The 23608-nt window shown below is 45.7% G+C and overlaps 1 protein-coding gene across 15 annotated transcripts in view; it reads right to left on the bottom strand.

Annotated features, from left to right (window-relative positions):
• The window catches only part of Trrap (transformation/transcription domain associated protein), a 95328-nt gene that overhangs the window by 60897 nt on the left and 10823 nt on the right, over positions 1-23608 (bottom strand). For 13 of the 15 annotated variants that reach the window (XM_031338679.1, XM_031338687.1, XM_031338684.1 and 10 more), the window contains exons 4-22: positions 23040-23150; positions 22265-22369; positions 20036-20119; positions 17867-17923; positions 17571-17696; positions 15460-15537; positions 15193-15281; positions 13989-14085; positions 12654-12792; positions 11696-11774; positions 10175-10409; positions 8685-9051; positions 8503-8600; positions 7822-8016; positions 6898-7089; positions 6250-6415; positions 5238-5494; positions 2529-2729; positions 1227-1378 (exon numbers count right to left, since the gene is read on the bottom strand). In XM_031338679.1, the coding sequence (XP_031194539.1) occupies positions 1227-1378; positions 2529-2729; positions 5238-5494; positions 6250-6415; positions 6898-7089; positions 7822-8016; positions 8503-8600; positions 8685-9051; positions 10175-10409; positions 11696-11774; positions 12654-12792; positions 13989-14085; positions 15193-15281; positions 15460-15537; positions 17571-17696; positions 17867-17923; positions 20036-20119; positions 22265-22369; positions 23040-23150 (2828 nt within the window). The remainder of the gene's footprint in view (positions 1-1226; positions 1379-2528; positions 2730-5237; positions 5495-6249; positions 6416-6897; positions 7090-7821; positions 8017-8502; positions 8601-8684; positions 9052-10174; positions 10410-11695; positions 11775-12653; positions 12793-13988; positions 14086-15192; positions 15282-15459; positions 15538-17570; positions 17697-17866; positions 17924-20035; positions 20120-22264; positions 22370-23039; positions 23151-23608) is intronic. The other 2 variants (XM_031338682.1, XM_031338691.1) reach the window with 1 other exon arrangement.

The raw sequence follows: 23608 nt of genomic DNA, 5'->3' as shown, positions 1-23608 counted from the left end.
AAAGACCTCAGGGCAAAATGCCACCCAAGAGTGTAGTGAATAAACTTTAAATTTTGGACTAAAAAAAAATTTGCATGGCTGAAAGGATGGCTCAGTGGCTAAGAATGTCTTCTGTACAAGACAGGAGGACATTATATCCAATCTCTAGAACCCACACACAAAGCTAGGTATGGACCCACATGTGCCTATAACAGCAGCATTAGTGGGAGGGGGTGATGCAGGAGGATTACTGGGACTTGATGACTGCCACCCTAGACCTCAAAGTTCTCTGGCCTCCCTAAACAATCAGTCAAATGCACACACAAGCAGGGAAAAATATCGATCATTTTTTAAAATAAAGTTTAAATTCATGTTTGAGTGTGTGTGTGTACAGGAATGGTAGCAAACACAACTTAACCTCAGCACTGTGGAGGCAGAGATGAGTGGTTATCTGTGGGTTTGAGGTGAGCTTTGCCTATGTAACAAGTTCCAAGTCTGTCAGAAATATACGGAGAAATCCTGCCTCCAAAATAAAATGAAGCCAAATTGTAAGAATTCAACCAACGATGAAGTGGGAATGAACATAGGTCTGTCACAGGCTGAGACATGGCCTGTCAGCAGAAACCCGTCCCCTGGCATTTATAAGCCAGAGGCGAGAGCAACCAGAATTCAAGTAATCCTCGGCCACACACTGAGTTTGGGACCAGCCTGGGCTAAATGAGACCCTGTCTCTAAACACAAAAAGAAGAAAATGTAAAAAGCCATGCCAAGCGTACAAACATGACCCTAGATTCCTTGACAGCAAGACACACAATGAAGCGGATCCAAGACCAAGTCTTCTACGGATGGCCATGTTGTCTCTCCCCTTTCTCCAGAACAGCAGTTCTCAGACTTCCTAAACTATGACTCTTTAATCCAGTTCCTCATGTTGTGGTGAGCCCCCCAACCAGAAAAGTATTTCCACTGCTACTTCACAACTGTGATTTTGATACTGCTATGAACCATAATGTAAATATCTGTGTTTTCCAATGGTCTTGAGTGACCCTTGTAGAAGAATCATTTGCCCCTAAAGGGGTCATGACCCAGAGGTTGAGAACCAGTGCTCTAGAGGCTATATGGTGCATTACTGGGTAAGCTATACACACCCTGGCCATTTGAAAGGGCACATTTCTAACAGACTCCTGGGGAGTGACTTATGTTCCTAATTTCAAGCTGTTCCAGTCCCAGAAAATAGCCCAAACACATACTTGGGGTGTGCCAGCAGCTGGTAGAGTGCATGCTTGTTGTCCTCCAGACTCATCATGGCCACCAGGAAGCACCTGATCACCTCCCAAGCCTGCCTACGGTAGTAGGGCTCTGTGTTGGCACTTTTCAGGCAGTCCAGGGCAGTTTCAATGGCCTAGGATAAAAAGCACATTATGTACAGTGTGCGCTGAAAGTTGCATATGCACGCACACGCGCTCTCTCTGTCTCTCTCTGTCTCTGTCTCTCTGTCTCTCTCTCTCTCACACACACACACACACACAGCCTTAGTGCTTGCTTGCTAGGGAAACTGAAGAGGGCATCAGTCTCACAGGCAACCACAAGCAAGGGTATGAAAGCAGAGACCGTTAAGAAAGTCAGGAGCTGCATGGCTCCAGATAACATTAAGAGTGCACAGCAACTCTGGCTGGAAGGCTTTACTTTTAATTATGTGTCTATGCGTGTGTCTGTCTATAGGTTCTGTATATGTTGAGTGTAGGTGTCCACAGAGGGCAGAGCGTGAGGTACCCCTAGAGCTGGAGTTACCGGAAGCACCATGGATGTTGGGAACTGAGGTAGTGGCCTCCACAAGAGCAGCAAATGCTAGTAAGTGCTCAGCCGGCTCTCTAGCCCCCAGTTTCATGTTTTAATGACCAGTGGGAGACTCCAGGAAGTCAAAGAGCTCTGCAGGGTCCAGTGTGGCAGGCTGTCAGCTCACACACTCATCAAGGTCTGAAGCCCATGCGCCATGGCTCTACACACACTGTCTTCCCTTAACCTGAAACCTGACTGACGGCTTCCTGATGCTTTCACTTCTGAGAGAGAAGGCCATCCACCAGCTCCACCACACATCTGCATGCATACATATGCACACAGAAAAAAAAAAAACAGACAGAGAGAAGCACAGAGGTATAATACTAACTCATTTCCAAAGAGCCAGAAGGGAGAGAACAGCAGAATTAGAATAAAAATCAGGAGAAAGCTAGATCCGGGGACACCAGGGATGAGAGACAGTTATAGATCCACTTGAGTTCTCAATGGTTCTGGAAATAAGGCCCAGCAAGATCATAACAGACCAGGAGTTCGGGTGAGCTGGTCAATCAGGAAGGACTCTACTCTCAAGAGTCCTAAACTCCTGGATAACACCCTTCCACTGGCCTACAACCAATATGCAAGCCACCTTCCCAACCAAGCAGATTGCCTCATAACTCCTGTTCTTCCCCCAGAGTTGGCTCACATACATATTTTATATTGAAATCAATCTTCTTAGAGCAAATTAAGATCTCCCTGGAAGCTCCCAACTTTACCTTTTCCATTGGAAGCTGGAGAGAAGCCTTGCAATCAGAGAACTCCACGGTAATGCTGGGGCCTTGAACTTCAGTCACAACATAGTGCAGCTTCTGGGACTCCTTCAACATCTTCCTGTTGCTGCCACCAAACTTCCCAAGCACACGGTAGGCCACGTGGGAGATGCTGTCTGCGGGGTTGCGAAGTGTACGCCACAAAGCCTAAAAAAGTCAACCAGCTTTCACAAAAGCTAGCCAGGCAGCAAGTTCACACAGGTTACAACCACAACTCCAATTTGTTAGATAGAAGGACTCTTCCTTCTGCTCCTGTCCCGCAAACATGGTTCCCCCTGGATTATCCTCCCTCAGTGAAGGACTATCTTCACTAAGTAAACAAACAAACATATTTTGGAGCTTTTTTTTATATAAAAGATGGCACAGAATAAAAAGCAAAGAATTAGGGCATCCATGATGCTGCTCATAACTCCATCTCTAGGGGATACGTCACCCCCTGCCCTCTGTGGACACCAACATTCAAAATCTGCATAAGAGTACCGGCTGCTCTTCTAGAGCACTTGGGCTTAGTTCCCAAAACTGACATGATGGCTCACTACTCTAACTCCAGCCCCCCTCTGGCCTCCTCAGGTACAGCGCAGGTGTCGTGTAAATACATATGTGCAAACACTCACACACAAAGAGTAAATAAAATCTTTAAAAATCAATAAGTAAATAAAAGGCTTCAAGACTCAGAGTGAATAGTTAACAGTTTTCAGGAATAAAGTGGAATGAGGTGCCTTACTGGATGTTCTTGTCCTGGATTTTTTTCTTCTACTTAGAAACATGACAAATACATAATCTCATATATTTTAAGTCTCCATTTATGGAAGGTAAGGGTATGGCAGGAGTCCCTGAGAGCCAGGCTAAAGAAAAACAGAAAATAACCACAAGGGCCGAGCAATGTCCTTGAACACAGACTTGACCACATCCCTCCTTACTCAGTAAACATTCCCCTAACAACAGGGAGCCTCCATGTGGATGGCTTAGTCTCTGCCAAAATGCTTACATGAGACCTTGTTACATCTTTATAGTGCCCCCCCCACACACACACACATCTGGGTCGTCTTTAGAAGCCCATACCCATAAAACAACGCTAGTACCAGGCAGTGGTAGCGCACACCTTTAATCCCAGCACTTGAGAGGCAAAGGCAGGTGAATTTCTGAGTTCGAGGCCAGCCTGGTCTACAGAGTGAGTTTCAGGACAGCCAGGGCTACATAGAGAAACCCCGTGTCAAAAAACAAACAAACAAACCCACAATGCTAGCATGTGTGCTAAGTGCTCACAGTTCTGAAGTCTTAGTGCACAGTCTGTGCGTGACCACTCCTGAGCATGACTGCAGGGTTAGCTGAGCTCAGGAATGCCCCACATGGCCAACACCTGCACCGCCTGCTGTACAGCACTGCACTTGCTACCTGAGTCTCCTCACTTGAATTACCTATGTCTCAGAATCACTCTTGTCCTTGTTTTAAGTCCACATTCCTAACTTCCATCACAACACTCAATGTCAGAATCCAACAATATTTAAGTTAACATGAAGTCTTGGTACATTTCCCCACACCAAGTAAGATCCCAGTTTCTCTCATGTTCTTCCAGATGATGACCCAACATCCTCTTGTCCCTCAGGAAGGGGTCTTCTGCTAGGCTGCAGTAGCACCGAGCTTCAGTGTGGGTCAGGAGACACCAACACTGCCACCTGTTTTGGGGGTTACTGGCTTGTGTCTCTGAGGGTTCTCGTGCTAAAGCAAACTATGGCCCAACACTGCCTCAGCCCCAGCAGCCACACCACTTCTGCTTCCCCTGTGTGGCCCACACACACTCAGGTCAAGACAAGCTCTACTTTGGAGACCTGACAGTGTGGCTCTCAGAGCAGACTCTGCAGTCCTCCCATGCTAAGTGAGGCCCAGTCCATCTTCTTCCAGTGTACAGAGACCAAGAAGTAACCCCAGGATGGAGAGGGAGGAAGATCCTCCCTCCACCATGAAGGGCTGGCTATGATGCTGTGCTAGTGAGACAGAGGAGAACAAGTGCCCGGCCCTCAGTGATTACCAATCCCATCATGATCACAGCACAAAGCACACTGAAAAGTGGAAGATACCTAACGCCTGACTTCTAATAACAAAAACGTAAGACTTCAGCTGGGCAGTGGTGGCGCACACCTTTAATCCCAGCACTTGGGAGGCAGAGGCAGGCAGATTTCTGAGTTCGAGGCCAGCCTGGTCTACAGAGTGAGCCAGGGCTACACAGAGAAACCCTGTCTGGAGGGAAAAAAAAAAAAAACCTAAGACTTCAAAACAAACTTTGATTATTTGTTCTTTTCCTCTTGGGGTGAGCTGGGGCAGGCAAAGTGCCCATCTGCGCCCCTGAAGAGTTTCATCTTTTAATATAAAACGGAAAACTCTCTGTGGGTACAGAAAGGTTCTTTCTGCGAGTCTATACAACTCCATACCATCTGCCTTCACACTGGCTTACAGAGACTTTGATGCTTGGGAAAGTTCTCCTAAACTGAAAGGCAACACTGCCACAAAGCCACTAGCACTAAATGTGTTTAGTGCATCCCAGGCAAGCAAGCATGACTAAGTCTGTCTCTGACTGAGCACAGTGAATCCTTAAGACAAACTGGAGGCATGTGGAGCTGATGCCCCCTGCTGGTGCAGAGGTGAAAGTGCACTTACCTGCATGAGCTCTGCACGCACAGGCTGAATGTGGTCATAGAGGAAATCCGGTTGCAGGTTGTCCACACACAACTCCAAGGTCCTCAGGCCTTGACTGACCAACGTCTGAGACCCATTGAGGGCAGACACCAAGGGGTCCATCAACATGGGCAGATAGGGCAGGAGAGAGCTCAGCCGTACTGGCACAGTGAGACACAGCTCTACAAAGAGGTCCTTCATGTGCTGCTTATGCAGGCCGCTCTGCAGCATGTTCAGTCCTGGAAATAAATGGGCATAGAGGGCACTTTACCTCCCTGATGCATGCAACGTCGGTTGGACTAGCCACAGGCCACCGTTCCCCACTATTTTTTTGTTTTGTTTTGTTTTTTTCAAGATAGGATTTCTCTGTGTAGCCCTGGCTGTCCTGGAACTCACTCTGTAGACCAGGCTGGCCTTGAACTCAGAAATCCACCTGCCTCTGCCTCCCAAGTGCTGGGATTAAAGGCATGCGTCACCACCGCCTGGCGTCCCACTGTTAAACCTATTAAGTGCATTCACGGTCCCTTTCACAGTGACAACACAGGCTGGGAGAGCTCCTATAGGTTACCCTATGCTTATATAACCATCATGTCATACTTTTTGTGATGTGTCTCAGTAACAGTTGCACAAAGACAGGCAACAAGAAAAGATCCGGACCTGGCAGAGGGAGGAAATCTGCCTAAACACATCTAAGTAAGACCAGGAGAAGGATGGGAAATGAGGCAAGGGCCACCCAAGGATACAGTGGGAATTCATAGTACTTTACACTCCACACCATTTGTATGGAGGTAACACTGAATAAACACTGACGAGACCTTTACATGAAAAGTCCAACATGGTTTGATTACAGAAACTAATAGTTATTTTTTTCATGGGGGGGTGGTGGGGGGGAGAGGGTTCCCAGCACCCACCCACTTCCCGTGAACACTTTGCAGGCAGAAGCATAAGCCCGGCAGTCAGTCAGACAGATGGATGCATGAGACACTGCTCTTACCTTGGAGGAGATTTGGAAGGAGAGGCAGAAACTCCTGATACAGGAGGTCATGGCTGCCGCCTCCTATGGAGCGGAAGAGAGCTCGGAGCAGAAGAAAGTAGTTGTAAGGCTCCTTGGCGGTCTGCGCCAGTTCCATGGAGCTATTCACAATCTTGTGCAGGTGAGGCTGGGCAGGGGGAGGGCAGATAGATCAGTGAGCACCCGTGAGGGGTTGCCATGCCCTCCAGTCTAGGGCTCATACACCTCACCCCTGCAACCAAGCAGCAGGAAGCTTTTATTTCATCCAAGTAAACAAAAGAATGTAGTGGCCAAAGTATAGAGTGGTCTCTGCCATACATCTATGAAAGATGTTCTTAGTATGTCCCCAGGTTACTATGTAGTTACCCGAGGGTGGAATTTTCTTTTTTTTAGGTTTTTGAGATAGGGGCTCATGTAGTCCAGGCTGGCCTCAAATTTTCTAAGTAGCTGAGGCTCCCTTCATCTACAGCTTCTACCTCCCAAGAGGTAGGCTTACATGCCTGCATACTAGGCCTCACTTCTGAATTACATGTGTTATATACATGTAAAACGGAATCACTGTAATTTATGTTTAAAAAATGAGGCAATAAAACTCCAAGCCCCAGTGGCCATCAGAGCAAAGCACGTTACCTTCAGCATCTGCTCATTCTCAGCTGCAAACAGGGACACTGAGCCAAAGACCAACTTGAACAGCTTGAGGTACAAGTTAGAGAGCTCCACATTGGAGCCCATTTCTGGCAGCCGGTCCAGGAGGTACTCCACCAGGATGGTGGCAAACAGAGCAGAAGTCGTAGGATTTGCCAAGAAGGAGTTGGCAACAATCTGTCAAAACAAGAAATGGCAGAATGGGTTGGAGATGTCCCTCCAGGATAGAGCACTTGCCTAGCAAACACAAGGCTGGTCCTCAGCTTTTTGGGGGTCGGGGGGGAGGGGGAGGGAGATGCTTTGAAAGAAATACCCATGACAAAAAGAATCCTGTTCTCCAAAGCAGCTATAAAAGGCAAAGGAATGAGTCTCTCAAACAAAGCCCACTGGTCGCAGACATGCTGAGAAAACCATCGCCCTGTGCATCAAATGAGCTGTGTGCATGTGCCTCCTACCAGAACACAGCTTTTGGCCTGCCGTCCCTGCTCACCATTAAAACCCGACAGCCTGCATTTAACACTCATTAGCTTCTACTCTTGAAAGGAAGTGACCTGAGGAATCCAAAAGGCTGAAAACGTTCTCAAACATTACTGCCCAATATTTCCCTATACACACATCCTGAAGACAGCGTTATTTTAAAATCCTTAAAGTAACTGAATTGAGTAAGCACAAAACATTCAATACAGAATTCTAAAAAAAAGTTTAAAGTGAATGTTAAAAGAATATAAAAGGGGCTGGCAAGATGCCTCAGCACTGAAGGCACCTACCACCAAGCCTGAAACCCTGAGTTCAATCCCTAAGCTATGCATGGTGGGGGAGAGAACAACACACACACACACACACACACACACACACACACACACACACACACACACACTTTAACTTAACTTTAAATATAGAGTTTTATACCTGAAGAGCATAATTTTTTGAGATCCTTTCTACCATGTAAGGGACTGTAGTCTGGAAGATCTCCTTAAACGTCAGAGGGTTCATCATGGTGAAGACACCAGCGAAGTGCTCCAGCACCTCCTTCTCCTCCTTCATCCTTACGGTCTGGCAGTTGGCTACTCGAATGTATGTTTGTCCGTTCCCCGCGATCTGGACCTAGGATGGGGGAACCCCCATGGCAGTTAGAAAGAATACTTCCTATTGAACATATATTTCTTTACAAAATCACAAGTCAAATACTTCAACAAAGCACTGAATTCAATAAAGGTTATCCTTCTTCTAAATTCTCTGTTCTTGCCTCAATTTTGAAAAAGAAAAACAGTAGGTGTTCATACCAGGGGGAAAAAAATGTAGAGGCCAGAGAGCCAGCTCAGAGGGTAAAGGTACATGACCACCTCCATGTGATAAGTAAGCCCCTTGTCGGCTAAATTGCTTCTGTCAGAGTATTGTACCACAGTATCAGGACAGGGAACTGGCACTATCATGCATGAAACCTGGATCTGATCTTAGCATCACATAAACTGACGTTTGTTATCCCAGGCCATGCAAACAGAACTGAACTCCGAAGGCTCGAGCTGCTACCAGCGCTCGCTCTGTTCAAGAGTCTCTCCAGACTCAACAGCATTTGTGGCCACATCATACCTGATAAATATCCAAGGCCTGCATTGCATACTTCACGAGCTTGATATAAATCTGAGTTTCTTTGGGTTGTAACTGCTTGTTAGGAATAAACTGAGCTTCTAGAAGAGACAGAATACATTAAAACCCAGCAAATACCAGAGCTAAAAGTGCTGTCAGTCTGAGGAGTGTAAGAGGAGAATTACCACCAGGTGCTTTACACGACGTTATGCCCCACGTGATGGTCTTAACACCGCAGACCAAAGTTTTCACCAGACTCCGGCAATCTGTGACCTGAAACGTCTGCTTGTCCTCCTTGTCCTTCTCTCCTTGCTTCTCAAATGGGGGAACGGGGGCCGGGGTGACTGGAGTGGCTGGGGCTGGGGCTGGAGGTGGAGGGGGTGCAGGGGCAGGCACAGGGGCTGGGGAGGGGGCTGGGCCAGGGGCAGCAGGGGCTGTGGGCACCCCGGGCAGCGCAGCTTCTGCAGCTCCCAGTTCAGACTGAGGCTTGCATTTCTTAAAAATGGCGGAGAGCTGGTACCGGGCAATGGTGTGGAACTTGAGGACAAAAACCTAACAGCAAAAGAAATTAGAGTCAGAAAAAGGAGACAAAAGTTAACAAACATCCGAAACTACCTGAAGCCTAAAGACTGAGTCTGTAAAGTGCTTGCTTTGCAAGCAAGAGGATCTGTGTGCAGTTCACAGAACCCATAGAGAAAAGCAAGGTATGGAAGCATGTGTTCGTAATCCCAGTTCTGGGAAAGAAGGCACAGCAGGGATCCCTGGGGTTGGCTAGCCAGCCAGTAGAGCCTACAAGGTGAACTATTGGCCAAAAAGATTGTGTCTTAAAAATACAAAATATGTGAAGAGATGGCTCAGCCAGTAAGAGCTCTTATCTCTTCCAGATGACCAAGACCAATTCCCAGCACCCACATGGGACAACTCCCTGCAAACAGTTCTAGGGAGATCTAAATCTCCTGGCACATATATGAACATATATGTACAATACACACATAAACATAATTAAAAATTAAATCCTTAAAAAAACAAAACATAAGGTGGATGGCCTTCATGTCCCCCCCCCACACACATACAAACACACGCACACAAGAGTCAAGTGCTGCTGGTTTCTGAGTGTGGTAAGCAGAATCTAGCTTTGATGCAGAGTGGCTTTCCAGAGCCATGGAAAACCTTCCATCCCTCTGCAACGCACTGATTGGGGTCTCCACTGACAGAAAAGTCTGACTACCGCTGCCCAGCAGGGAGCTCTTCTAGTCAGCACCATGAAGTACACAGAGCCTAAGAAACTGCTCTGCTGCTCAGGGCAGCCCTGCCAGGTCGACTAAAGATAAACATACAAAAACAAGCAGCTTAGCTGGGCAGTGATGGCGCACGTCTTTAATCCCAGCACTTGGGAAGCAGAGGCAGGCAGATTTCTGAGTTCGAGGCCAGCCTGGTCTACAGAGTGAGTTCTGGGACAGCCAGGGCTACACAGAGAAACCCTGTCTCAAAAAAACAAAAACAAAAAACAAAAAAAACAAAAAAACAAAAACAAGCAGCTTCCAAGCATGGCTGCCAGCAGCAGGGGGAGGCAGGGCTTAAACAACTCAGTCTAACTCCCAAAGCCACACTTTTATCTGGCCACCTCATCTACCTACGTTTGACAATGCTTTAAGAAAATCATGGCAGTCGGTACCTCCAGCATCCGCATCAAGACATCTCTGCCATTGCCGCTCTCCTGCTCACTCTTGGAGCGGATGCAGTCCACCAGGTTCAGCAGGAGTTTGCAGGACATGGTTTGTATGCTACTAGGCAGGGACTCATCATCAATGTTCTTGGCAAAGAGCTGGACAGCGAGGGAAAGGTCACTGAGGGGCAGGTGCTGGCGGACATGATGCACAAGGTCGGCTAGTGTGCTGTAGGCGAGGGGCCTGCAGGAAGAGATACCACCAGTGTTTTTTCCGTAGCCACTGCAGTGACTGCAGTGCTAACTGGAGTAAGATCCAGTATGGCCTTAGTCCCCACCCCAACCCTGTTACTCTCCCAACTGCTCAACTAAAAGGCCCAGCCTTTCTAATCATGCTTCACTCCTTACTGTCCACACTGAAAAGCTAATGTTAATGCATATCATAAAGTTCCCGTCCTAGTTGGCTTTTGTGTTGCCGTGATAAAACTCTGACCAAAAGCAACTTGAGGGAGGGTTTACTTGGCTTACACTCTGATATCACAATCTGTCACTGCAGGAACTCAGGAAAGGAATTCAAGTGAGAGCTTGAAGCGCCAACAGTGGGAGAACCCTGCCTACAGGTTTACTCCCATTCAGCTGGCTTTTTATACAGCTCAAGATCACCCACCTAGGGATGGTGCCACCTATAGTAGGCTAGGCTCTCCTGTTAATTAGGAATGAAGAATATGGCAGACAGATGTGACCACATGCCAATCTGACAATTCTTCATTGAAGTTCCTTCTAGATCAGCTACTGACAGTTGGTAGCTTCTTGGCAAAGATAGTTTCTTTTAAGGCAGCAGTTCTCAACATGAGGGGGACATGACCCCCTCAGGATTAAGGACCTCTGCTCTAGATTATATCAAGTCAACAGTAATAACTAACCAGGAAAATACCTAACAGACCCCGGCAGAAACGCCAGCCAGAGCACAAATGATTACCAGCTTGTTAGAGCACTGAGTAGTGTTTGCTACTCAAAATTAACAATGTGCTAGGCATGGTGGCACAGCACTCAGGAGGCAGAGGCAGGTGATCTGTGAATTCCAGGAAACCCACAGCTACACAGTGAGACTATCTCATATTAGTTAGTAGGCTAACTAATACTCTGTATGTTATGACCACTGTATGCATATACAACAATACTGTCTGGGTTATTAAATCATTCAGGCTGATCACTGACCTCTGGTTATTAAATCATTCAGGTTGATCACTGACCTCTGGGTTAAATCGTGCAGGTTGATCACTGACCTCTATATCTTGTCATAAGTGTATGAGCACATACATACCAAAAAAATTCCAAAAATGTTAAAAAAAAACTTTGTTGTTTTTTTATTAAAACAACCATTTGCTGCCATTCTAAAACCAGTAAGTGAGCAGGGCCCAGCACACCTGCATTCATTTAGAGCCCTACCAATGCTAAGTGCAGGTGATCCTGTCCCTAGCAATCACACCAAGCAGGCCTGCGTCCATGTCTAATAATGTAATGCTGTACCTGAGTGTCTCCCGAGCTGTGTACCCAGAGCCAATCAGGATGGATTCATCAAACAGCTTGTCCATGCAGGGGATAAACTCTAGGAAACATGAGAAGATTAAAGACTTCACAAGCCCTTCCTAGTGCTCAGGGCAGAGAAAAGACCAAAAAGATCCTGAGAGGTAAGATGCTGGCTCTGCTGGGCAACACAAGCCACCTGCGCACAAAGGCACAGTCGGCGTAATGTTCACTGTTAAAGAACTGACCAAGATGGGCGAAATGGCTCAGTTGTACCAAAGACAGAAGAGAACCGACCTCTTAAGAATATATGGATGACAAGTTCAAAGGACAGTTAGATTCTGGAATAAGCCTGACACACAGCCAGCTTAGTTCTAAAGTCATGTACATTTCACACCTCTAGCCTCCTGTGGGCACCTGCACTCATGTGTGCAGCTCCTCACCCCAACACACACACAGACAATTAATAGAGGGCTGGCCTGACATGGTGGCCCACACCTTTAATCAATCTCAGCACTCAAGAGGCAGAGGCAAGCACATCTCTTGAGTTTGAGCCAGCCTGGTCTACAGAGGGTTCCAGAACCAGGGCTACACAGAGAAACCCTGTCTTGAAAAATAGACAAAAACAAAATAAAAGAGGGTTAGCGAGTTGGTTCAGTAAAGACATATGTTCGATTCCCAGCACCCACACGGCAGCTCCAGGAGCTCTGACACCCTCTTCTGGTCTCTGCAGACAACAGGCACATATATGGTGCGCAAATGCACAAAGATGCAAGTAATACACACACATCTATACACATAAGAGTAAACAAATGAAAATAAAAAAAGATAAAGATGAAGACCTAAGACAGCAATAAAGAAGGAGACATGCTAAGACCCCGCAGAACCTCCAGGAAGTCAGCAATCCTTGCCCCAAAGATGGCCTAGGCTGTACGGGCCTTGAGAGACAAGGTAGTCTTACGGTTTCTCAGCTCTGTGGTAAGGATGTGCTTGGCAGCGATGAGAAGCTCCTTCCTGAGGTGTGCAGTCTCCGCTGGGCAATTGGAAAGCAGCTGGAGCATGCCTTTCACCATCTGCTGAGAATACTTTGTCACCAGCTCCTGTCACAGCAAGAAAGACAACAGTCACACTGTCTGAGAGGCTGCAGAGACACCCAAGTCCTTTCACGAAGCATCAGGCCTAAGCAAGCAACTGGAAAGGTTTCAGTGTATTGTGTGTACACACACAGAGCCACGCAGCCAAAGTCCTTCTAAAAAGGAAGGATGACCACAGGGACAGATGGTCTCCCACATGGAGTAAGTGTGGATACAACATTCTTACTGTTCATTACAATTTTCAATGTTGAATTTGCATTACTTCTTTACTAGAGAGAAAATAAATGCTAAATCACCTGTATAAAAAAAAAAATACTCAGTGCTAGAAAGACAGCTTGGTGGTTAAGGGTACTTGCTGCTCTTCCAGAGGAGATCCCCATCCCCCGACCTTCCATTTCTAGCACCCATGACAGGAGGTTCACAACCACCTATAACTCCAGATCCAGAAGATCCAATGCCCTTTTCTGGCTTCCACAAGCAAGTGTTCATGCAACATGTGCATGAGTACACACACACACACACACATCCTACACACCTACCCATCTTTTTGAAATAAGTGAATGCCAAGTGTAATAGCTTACACTTTAATTCCAGCACTCAGTAGGCAGAGGCAAGCAACACCCTGGTCTACCTAACAAGTTCCAGGATAGCCAAGACTACATAGTAACATCCTGTCTCAAAATTAAATAAATAAATAGATAGATAAATCAATGAATCCACCCATCCATCCTCTACTTAGTCATCCCACTAATGTGAGCTCAGAGTGGTGATTCTGAGCAGCTCTAAACAGTCTCTTCTTGACTCAAGCACCAAAGCCCCCAAAACTCCACTCATCTGGTCATAATGGTAAATGCCCATGACCCAGCACTCTAGAGACTGAAGATCGTGGGCCATAGGCCAGCCTGGACCATACAGTGAGACTTTGTCTTATAAAGAGAGTCTGCAAAAGACTAACTACAACAATGAGCTCTGGGTTTGACTTAAGAAACCAGCCTCAGAAAGAGAAGGGCAAACAGTGATGGAGGAAGATTCCCTTATACCAACCCTGGCCTCCGCATACACTGCACACACTCGCCTTCACTTACACACACACACACACACACACACACACACACACACACACACCCCATAGACTCACAAACACACGCACCCACTCAAAGTACACACATACACATGAAAGTAAAACAAGCTGAGGTACTCACCTGGTAAATCCTGATGATGTAGGCTAAAAATGACAATGTTTTGATCTGAGCAGCAATGAAGTCAGCATACAGCTCCTTGTTGTAAAGCTTATGTTGCCTGGGCAGGAATTGAATGCACATCCAACATCAGTCCTTTAGGAGGCTTGGGACTAAACACCTAACAGTGACTACTAAACCTTAGTGTTCCCTCATTTCCATTCAGAACAGAAGCACACGGCAACATAAATGCATCTACTTTATGCAGTTTCAAACTACATGAAAGCGGACTGGAGAGGCTGAGAGCACTTGCTGTTACAGAGAAACCAGGTTCAGTTCCCAGCATCCACGCTGGACAGAGCACAATCTCCTGAAACTCCAGCTCCAGGGGAATCCGGTGCCCTCCTCTGGCCTCTAAGGCCACTGTACTCATGTGCACATACCCACACAGAGACATGTGTGCATACACATAGTTTTTAAAGATGAAATAGGATCACATAGCATAGAAACTGTAAAAAGCCCAGGTCAAACTCCAGCACAGCATTCCCTATCTATCAACCCTGCTTTCCTCAGAGCACCTGCATGCTTTGATACAAGCTCTGGAAATGGCTGGAGAGACTCACTCCTCAGATGCTCCTCAGGGACCTCACAGCCAGAGGGGCTGCATGTCAAGACAGGGTATCCTTAAAGAACACTATTCAGGCAAGGGTGGATCTAACTGGCCTGTTTCTCCCAAGTCCTGGAGGTCAAGCACACAGCCAGTTTCCTCCAAAAACAAAACAAAACAAACAAAACCAGCCAGGACAAGTAATGCCTGGTGACACTGATGAACTTCAAGATGGGAGAAAGCAACCTATTACAGCACCCTTTCAATTAAGGAGTCAAGAGGCCCATGATATAGCACAGCAGGTGAAGTTGCCTGTTGCCAAGACTGACCACCTGAGTTTAGTCCCTGGGACCCAGAAGCTGGACGGAGACCACTTCATGTGCTGTGGCATGGGCACGCATGCATGCACACACACCCCCACCCACAGGCACACAGAATGGATAAAACTTAACAAAAAATGTAAAAAGGAGCTAGAATGATTATAGCCACCATTACCAGGAGTCTGTAAGTCAAATGCACATACGCTGTAACACTCGTAATCCTCGCATCTCAAGAATGGGGGCAACAAGCAATTACTATTTGGAGTGGCATCAGCTCCATTGCAGTCTGAGGAGCGCTTACCTGGCCTGTGCAGATACCTGAATTGCAATGGTATTCATGATCAAGGGCACAAACTCGGCAACAACGTTGTGGATGTTCAGTTTGTACAGCTGGAGGGAAACAGCGGAGTTTAGTGCTCTTATAGTCATGCACCACAGGCTGACCAGGCAGACCACAGAGACAGCATGACGTAGGGCATGTGCATTTGTGTACATCTTACTTGCCGAAGGAAACCAGCCTGGAACTTTCACATGAAAACAGAAAACTTATTCCGTGGTACACACATACCTGGTACATCAGTACGACAATGATGGGGAGCTCGGCCAGAACTTTCAGTGAGAGTGATCCTCGTGGGATGATGGAATGCTGTGAGATGCAGAGAGGAGAGGCAGCCATCAGCTCTGTGGCACCTACCAGTGGCCAGCCAATCCCACCGAGTACCACAATGGACAGAGACACTGACACGCCTCACAAGCATCTGTGGAGGGTCCAAACTAATGCAGAAGTGCTACCCCACAGAAGGCAGAATCTCAGGGGAAACCCAAACATTAAAATCACCTAAGAAATCTAGGGTTTATGGGTATTTCTGTGACGGTAGGAGGTCTGGTTTGGAAACAATGTCTCCCTACATACCCTTGGCTGACCTCAAGCTTAAGAGTGGTCCTCCTGCCTCTGCATCCCAAATTCTGGACTTATGAGCATACACCACCAGACCCAGTTGTCTGTATTTACAAAGTCTCACCATGTAACCTAGACTGGCTTTGAATTCACTATTTAGCCAAGGTGAATTTGTAACTCACAGCAATCCTCCTGCCTCAGTCATGTACTACTCCATCTTGCTTTTTTTTTTTTTTTCCTCAGAGACAGGGTCTCGTGTAGACCTGGCTGGGCTGAAACTCACTATGTAAACCAGGCTGACCTCAAACAGATCCACCTTCGTCTCCTCCAGAGAACTAGGAATAAAGATGTGTCCCACTCAGCTTTTTAAGCCACTATTTGACTTAACAAGAAAAACTTTGGGGCTGGAGAGATGGCTCAGCAGTTAAAAGCACTGACTGCTCTTCCAGAGGTTCTAAGTTCAATTCCCAGCAATCACATGGCGGCTCACAACCATCTGTAATGGGATCAGATGCCCTCTTCTGGTGTGTCTGAAAACAGCAACAGTGCACTCACATATATGAGATAAATAAATAAATCTTAAAAAAAAAAGAAAAAGAAAAGAAAAAACAGAAAAACTTCAGTATCCAATTTAGCTTATGGGTTGCTTTTTTTTTTAAAGATTTATTTATTATATTTGTGTAAGTCCACTGTAGCTATTTTCAGACACACCAGAAGAGGGCATTGGATCCCATTACAGATGGTTGTGAGCCACCATGTGGTTGCTGGGAATTTAACTCATGACCTCTAGAAGACCAGTCAGTGCTCTTAACCGCTGAGCCATCATCTCTCCAGCCCCACTTCATGGGTTTTACTTAATAGTATTTATATGAAAAAAAAAATGCTTATAGTAAATCCAGGAGAGCTGAATGAGCTTATTAAGGACTCTCAGAACATGAAAAGGGCAGGGGCAAATGACCCGAGAGCAGTGGACTCAAGAGACATGCACAATAGTCAAGAAAGCAAAGGATGCTAGCTTTGCTTAAAGTTCACATTGGTTCTCCTCAGCACAAACTGAGGTCTTGTCGCAAACAAGTTCAACTGCTAAAATGCCCTTCTTTAGGTAGGCTGGAAACAGGGACACATGTAGCCCAAGCTGGCATCCAACTCGCTATGTAGCTACGGCTAGCTTTCAACTGATCTCACACCTCCCTAGTGCAGGGATTAGAGGCCTGGACAGCACCCTAGGCCTTCCTGTATGTGGGCAAGCATCTTTCCGGTAGACACATGCCTCTAGCCCCAGACAAACATTCTTTTCTTACTTCAGCCCCAAGAATGATTCACAGGGAAAGGTCACCACATGTCCCCTACGTGACAGGCAACACTCTCATTACCGTTGCTAAGTCCAAGACACAGATAAACAACAGGAAAAACAAGATCAGGGAGAAACTTCATGAACTTTTGAGTCAGGAAGCCAGAGTGGGGCTAGAGCACCATCTGGGTGTTCTCCGGCCCAGGGAACTTCAATTTCACCTACAGTTTCAGAAGACTTCTGGCAGACAGACCAGAGCCTCTCTGTCCCCATGCCTAGTGCCCAGGTTTCCTCAGAAGGTTGGTGTGCCTGAGGCGTCACCTGCGTAACCTCAGCAGGATCGGGCTTATGCCTCCAGGTAAAGGAGAGAGAAAGGAGAAACCCAGATGGTCTAAATTACCTCATTCTCCCTCTAGCACATGAGAGGCCACAGGTGTGGGGAGAGAACAGAAAACTCAACAGAGCTGTTCCAAGAGGGAGGAGCACCCACCGTCCTTGTCTCGCTGTCTTCCCGCTCAGGATTGACCTTCACAGCAACTGTCGTGATCATACCAACCATTTCAGGGGGAGGCACCGTGTTCTCAGGGATCCCCTGGGGGTTCTCAAAGTAGCGGTTCTACAGGGAAAGAACACAGTAATAGCAAAGGGTGTGTCTTATGGTGGTCAGTATTCCCCATCCTAAAATCCCACCCACCGACACTTCAACTAAACTGCTCCAAATTCCCTTTAGGAAAGGTGGTAAACAAAAAAATATAAGCAGTAAATTCAAACGTAAACAGAACATACCACTACTTTTGGAAGCTCCTTGTAAATCTGTTTCACAAAATCCAAAAAGTGATGAATCTAAAAAAATAACAAAAATCAAAAATAAGAACACACAGTGGCGGTTCAGCTGATAAAGATTATGCAAGCCTAGCAACCTCGATGATCCCTCAAGATAGGTCGGAGTTGTCCTCTGATCTCCACACGTGCTCAGGACATGCGACACTACCCCTCCCCCGTCTCAATATCTCTTAAAAGATTATTATAAAGCAAGTTGGGCAATGGACATAAACAAAAAATGGGGAGATAGTAAAGAAAAAGAAGACAGACACTGGTAAACAGAAGCTGCCAAAGGATGAAGGGCCATGTCAGAAAAGAGTGAACTGAGGCTAATGAGATGGCTCAGCAGGTCAGCGCAATGGCTACTGTCACAGAGGAACCAGATGGGTTCCCAGCATCCGCATGTCAGGTAGTTCATAGCTGCTTATTCTAACCCAGTTCTGGAAGATCCAGCATCTTTATTTGACCTCGGATGACACCCATACAACACAATACACATACAGATGAGGCCCATATGCATACAAATTATTAAAAATAAAATGAATAAATACACAATGCTTGAGATGGTACAAGAGTAAAGACTCTTATACTACCAAGGGAATCAAACCAACAAGCCTTTCCAGAAATCAGCCTGGTAAAACGTATGTGAAGCCTGGCAACTGTACTTTGACTCACTAACTGTTGCTGTGAATCTAGCTAATTAAAAAACCTGAACCATATACAGAAAAAAATTGTCAATAGCCATTGAGAAAAAAAATCTGAACCTGGACATAGTAGCTCACGCCTTTATCTCAGCATTCAAGAGGCAGGGGGCCAGCCTGGTATGTAAAGCATGTCCCACGACAGCCAGGGCCACATAGAGAAACCCCATCTCAAAAAGCCAACCAACCAGAAAGAAAGAAAGAGAGAGAAAGAGAGAGAGAGAAAAGGAAAGAGAGAAAGAAAGAAGTGGGGGAAAAAGATAACGTTGAAAAACTCTAAATGTTAAGAAATAGTCATTAAAAAAAGTATTTTGGGCTGGCAAGATGGCTCAGTGGGGTAAGAACACTGACTGCTCTTCCAAAGGTCCTGAGTTCAAATCCCAGCAACCACATGGTGGTTCACAACTACCCATAATGAGATTTGACCCACTTTTCTGGTGCATTTGAAGTCGGCTACAGTGTACTTATATATAATAATAAAAGAAATCTTTGGGCCGGAGCAACCAGGGACTAAGAGTGCAGAGTCAACCAGAGCGAGCAGGGCCAACCAAGGCTGACCAGAGCAAGCAGAAGTCCTAGAAAAATTCAATTCCCAACAACCACATGAAGACTCACAACCATGTGTACAGCTGCAGTGTACTCACATACATAAAGTAAATAAATCTTAAAAAAAAAAAAAGTATTTCAAGACTGGGGAAGTGGCTCAGGGGTGAGGAGCAGTTCCTCAGAGGACCAGTGCTCAGTTTTAGTACCCAGAGTGGGTGGTTTACAAAACCACCTGGAACTCCAGCTCCAAGGGATGGAACATCATCATCTATTCTCAGTCAGTCACAGGGCTAGGGCTCCCAGGAGCTACAGCTCTCCAACTTTGCTCTGTTACTAGGTAGGCTACAGAGCTGAGATCCAAACGCAGCCCCACCTTCAGAATCCCTTTAATCTTTACCCATAAGAAAATGGCTGAAGCTCTGAGTCTATCCCAGGAGTTTGAGCTGACCCACGACCCTGGTCATTACCACACTCCAACCACTGAGAAAATGCAGGGAGATATTTGTGCACTCATCCAAAGAGAAATGGTAAAGACAGTGTGACAATGGAGATCAGTGGAGCAGGAACACATTCAGAGTGCGCCAAGCACTTTACACAAGACAAGAGCACGGCAAAACGGGGTAAAATTTCTCCCCTCAAGCTCTACTTTCTAGCCAGTACTTGTTTAGTTAACTATGGTTAGGGCCAGGTAGATGGTTCCAAAGGTAAAGGTACTTGCCACCAAGCCAGGTAATCTGAATTTGATTCCTAGAACCAAATAACAGGAAAGAACCAACTACCCCAAATCATCCCCCTCTACCATGCATGCACCATGTCCACACGCACGAGCACACACACACACACACACACACACACACTAAATAAACATATGTGGTAAACAACTCACCTCTTGCGTGATTGGTGGCCTGAACTGTTTGTGCAGCTCAATAATTATTCTTAGACAAATAAGAACATTTTCTTCATTTTCCGTCTTTAAAAAACAAACAAAAGAAATCAAGTTATATTTCTCAGGACATTTTAATCTTAAGATTAAGACAAACTCTTGATGGGCATGATGACCCACTTGAGAGGCAGAGGCAAGCAGCTCTCTCAAGTCTGAGACTAACCTGATCTACATGAGTTTCAGGCCAACCCAGAGTACAGTGAGACCCCCATCTCAGAAAACAAAATTAGTCTAGGCATTTTCTGCAGATTTCTCTGCCACACACCTGAATCAATCAGCTTATATTAGAGCTGCTGAACATCACAGTTCCAAGATACAAGGTCTTTGTGGACCATTTGACAGCAGCATCCCACAAAGTTAAGAATAACGGGGAAAGCCAGGCAGTGGTGGCACATGCCTTTAATCCCAGCACTTGGGAGGCAGAGACAGGCAGATTTCTGAGTTTGAGGCCAGCCTGGTCTACAGAGTGAGTTTCAGGACAGCCAGGGCTACACAGAGAAACCCTGTCTCGAAAACAAAACAAAACAAAACAAACAAACAAACAAAGAGTAACAGGAAAACTAGCGTATGACACAGAAAGCAAGTCACACATGAGTCACTGCCACTTCCCCCCTTCTGACATAGGGTTGCATGTGGCCAAGGCCTGGCCTGGTACTCACTACATGTCCAAGAGTGACCTCTGAACTGAGAGCTGGCTGGGTTAACAGGCTTGCTACACCTAGCCTGATTTATATGGTATTAAGGATGGAATACCCATCCTTTACAGGCATGCTAGGCAAACACTTGCCCAGCTGAGCTACATCTCCAGCCCTGAATATTTAATATTGTTTTGTTTTTAACAGGGTCTCATTATGTAGTCCTGGCTAGCCTCAAACTCACTGAGCTTCACTTGCCTCCCTCTCCCAAGTGCTGATATTACAGAGGTACGCCAACACAACCTGAACTGATACTTTAATGGCTCAATGACATAATACTTGAAACAAATAACAAAAACTGGCTCACTGCTTGGAGATACAGGTTGCCCATTCCTGATCCAAAAACCCCAAACCTGAACTGTCCTAAAACCTAAACCTTTTGAGTACCTGACAAGATACCACTACTAGGACAATCTATGACAGTCTATGCTTGAAGTCAGCAACATGTAATGGCTCTAAGTCAAGACAAATACAGACACAGTAAAGCATAGCATAAAACCTTCAAGCTATCTACCGAAGATGCCAATGATATACTAACAAACTCCACATTTAGGCTGAGGTTGTAGCCCTAACAAATCCTGTTATGTATATGCAGATATTCCAAAACTCAAAATAAAGTAAAAATCCCAAACACTCCCATTTCCATGCTGTGAGGTAAGTAGTTATCAACCCATACTGCCAAAAGACCAAGAAAGAACACCCAGCTACTAGGCATCCACTATGGAGTGGATGGGTGCTAAGCATTAGTCAATGCTATGCTCTGTGAGGGTAGACCAGCCACATTCTACCCTCCCGGTTACAGAGCCACAGAGACCTTATATAATGGGGCCAATGTGGTCAGCTAGGCACTGGCAGAGCTGAAATAAGAACCCAAGTCTATCCCTAAGAAGTGTATCTTCCCAAGGGCCTGAGGCTCAATGGGACTATAAACATGTCAAGACAGGAGAAAGCAAAACGATTAACAAATGCTTTCACCTAAAAATCTAAGGCCTTGCCAGGCATAGTAGCACATGCCTTTGATCCCACCACTCAGGAGGCAGAGGTAGGCCAACCTGGTCTACTTAGCAAGTTCCAGACAGGTCAGTGTTACATAGTGAGACCTTGTCTCAAAAGAAAAGAAAAAAAAAAGAGAGCCAGGTGTCTTGTTACAAACTTTAAATCTCAGTACTCGGGAAGTAAAGGCTGGTGGGTCTCTGTAAGTTCAAGGTCTATCTAGTCTACATAGAGAGTTCCAGGCCAGCCTGGGCTGCATTGTGAGGCCCTGTCTGGAAAAAAAAAAGAAACAAACCAAAAATCTTCAATTAAGTAGTCTTTCTTTCTGAACTAAACAAAAATGAGAAAAAAAGAGAAATTAAGAAGAATTTCATTCATTTAATCATATCTTTGATGAAGTGTAGACTACTACTGAATTTTATTGTAAGAAAAAAAATCATGAAATGTTTTAAATACAGCTATTAAGAGAATTGTCAAAGATTACCTCTAAAAATCGAAACATCACAGACAGAACATTTTTCGTATGAGGACGAAGATGCTCATTGGTTGGAATCCTGTGGAGTATTTCAAGCACCAGCTTCCGTAGTTGCTGCCAGAGAAACACACAAGTGTAAAAGTAAAACACCGCAAGTCCCAAACTCACTGTTTTAACTCTTACAACTGATATAAATTTTAATTTTTTAAAAGAATTGTTCATGTATGTACAAGTACCCTAGGAGGCCAGAGGTACCAGGTCTGGCTGCCGCTAGTTACAGGCAGTTTGGGCCTAGGATTTGGGAGCGGAGCTCTGGCCCTCTGTGAGAACAGTACAGAAGACTCCTTATCGCTGAGTCACCTCTCCAGCCAAACTTAACTTCTTTATTAATTTACTACCTGTGGGCACATGTGCATCACGGAGCATGTGTAGAGAAGCTAGTAGACACCTTGAAGGAGTCACTTCTTCCCTTCTGTCATGTGAGTCTCATCAGACTCAACTCAGGTCCTCAGGCTTGATGGCCAGCACCTTTGCCTGCTGAGCTCTTACCAGCCTTCTTTTGTGCCCAATCATCTGCATATACACACATCCCTAGCTGGCAAGTGAACTGAAACTACAGAAAAGATGAACAGCCACGGAGCCAATAGTCCTGGATGGCTGCCCCACTGATGAGACTTCATTCTCAGGTGCATCTTTCATTCTTTGGCGTTATGTTGTTTGATTCATACTTGCTTCTGCTCATGGGTGTGGATTTCTCTTTTCATCATTCCTGTGAACAAATTACCTGGGCTGGCTTCTCCTGAAGAAACTGGACTTCTCCATCTTGGAGAAATGTAAGAAATCGAGGGATGATGTGTTCCAGGAATGTAGAATACTGAGGAGATGACGTGACATTCTAGTTGGCAATTAAAAAAAGGAATTCACACAGTAAGTTGCATGCATGTTTTCATTTTATTTCTTTTCTTTTCTTTCTTTCTTTTTTTTTTGTTTTTGTTTTGTTTTGTTTTTTTCGAGACAGGTTTCTCTGTGTAGCCTTGGCTGTCCTAGAACTCACTCTGTAGACCAGGCTGGCCTCAAACTCAGAAATCCGCCTGCCTCTGCCTCCCAAGTGCTGGGATTTCATTTTAAACTCACATAATAATCTCAAAAGAAAACAAAACATAGGTGTTTTTCTGCTTTTGTTTTTAATTTGAACATGTGTATGCATGAGTTTTTATGTGTACTACATACATCTAAGTCTCCGAGGAGGCCACAAGAGAACATGGGATCCCTTGGAACTGGAGCTGCAAGCCACTGAGAGCTGGATCCAAACCCAGGCCCTCTGCAAGAGCTGTCAGCACTCTTTTTTTTGTT

Source organism: Mastomys coucha, unplaced genomic scaffold (assembly GCF_008632895.1).
Source record: "Mastomys coucha isolate ucsf_1 unplaced genomic scaffold, UCSF_Mcou_1 pScaffold22, whole genome shotgun sequence".
Classification (NCBI taxonomy): domain Eukaryota; kingdom Metazoa; phylum Chordata; class Mammalia; order Rodentia; family Muridae; genus Mastomys; species Mastomys coucha.
The sequence above is the reverse complement of the archived record's forward strand: the minus strand, read 5'-3'. Positions and strand labels throughout refer to the sequence as shown.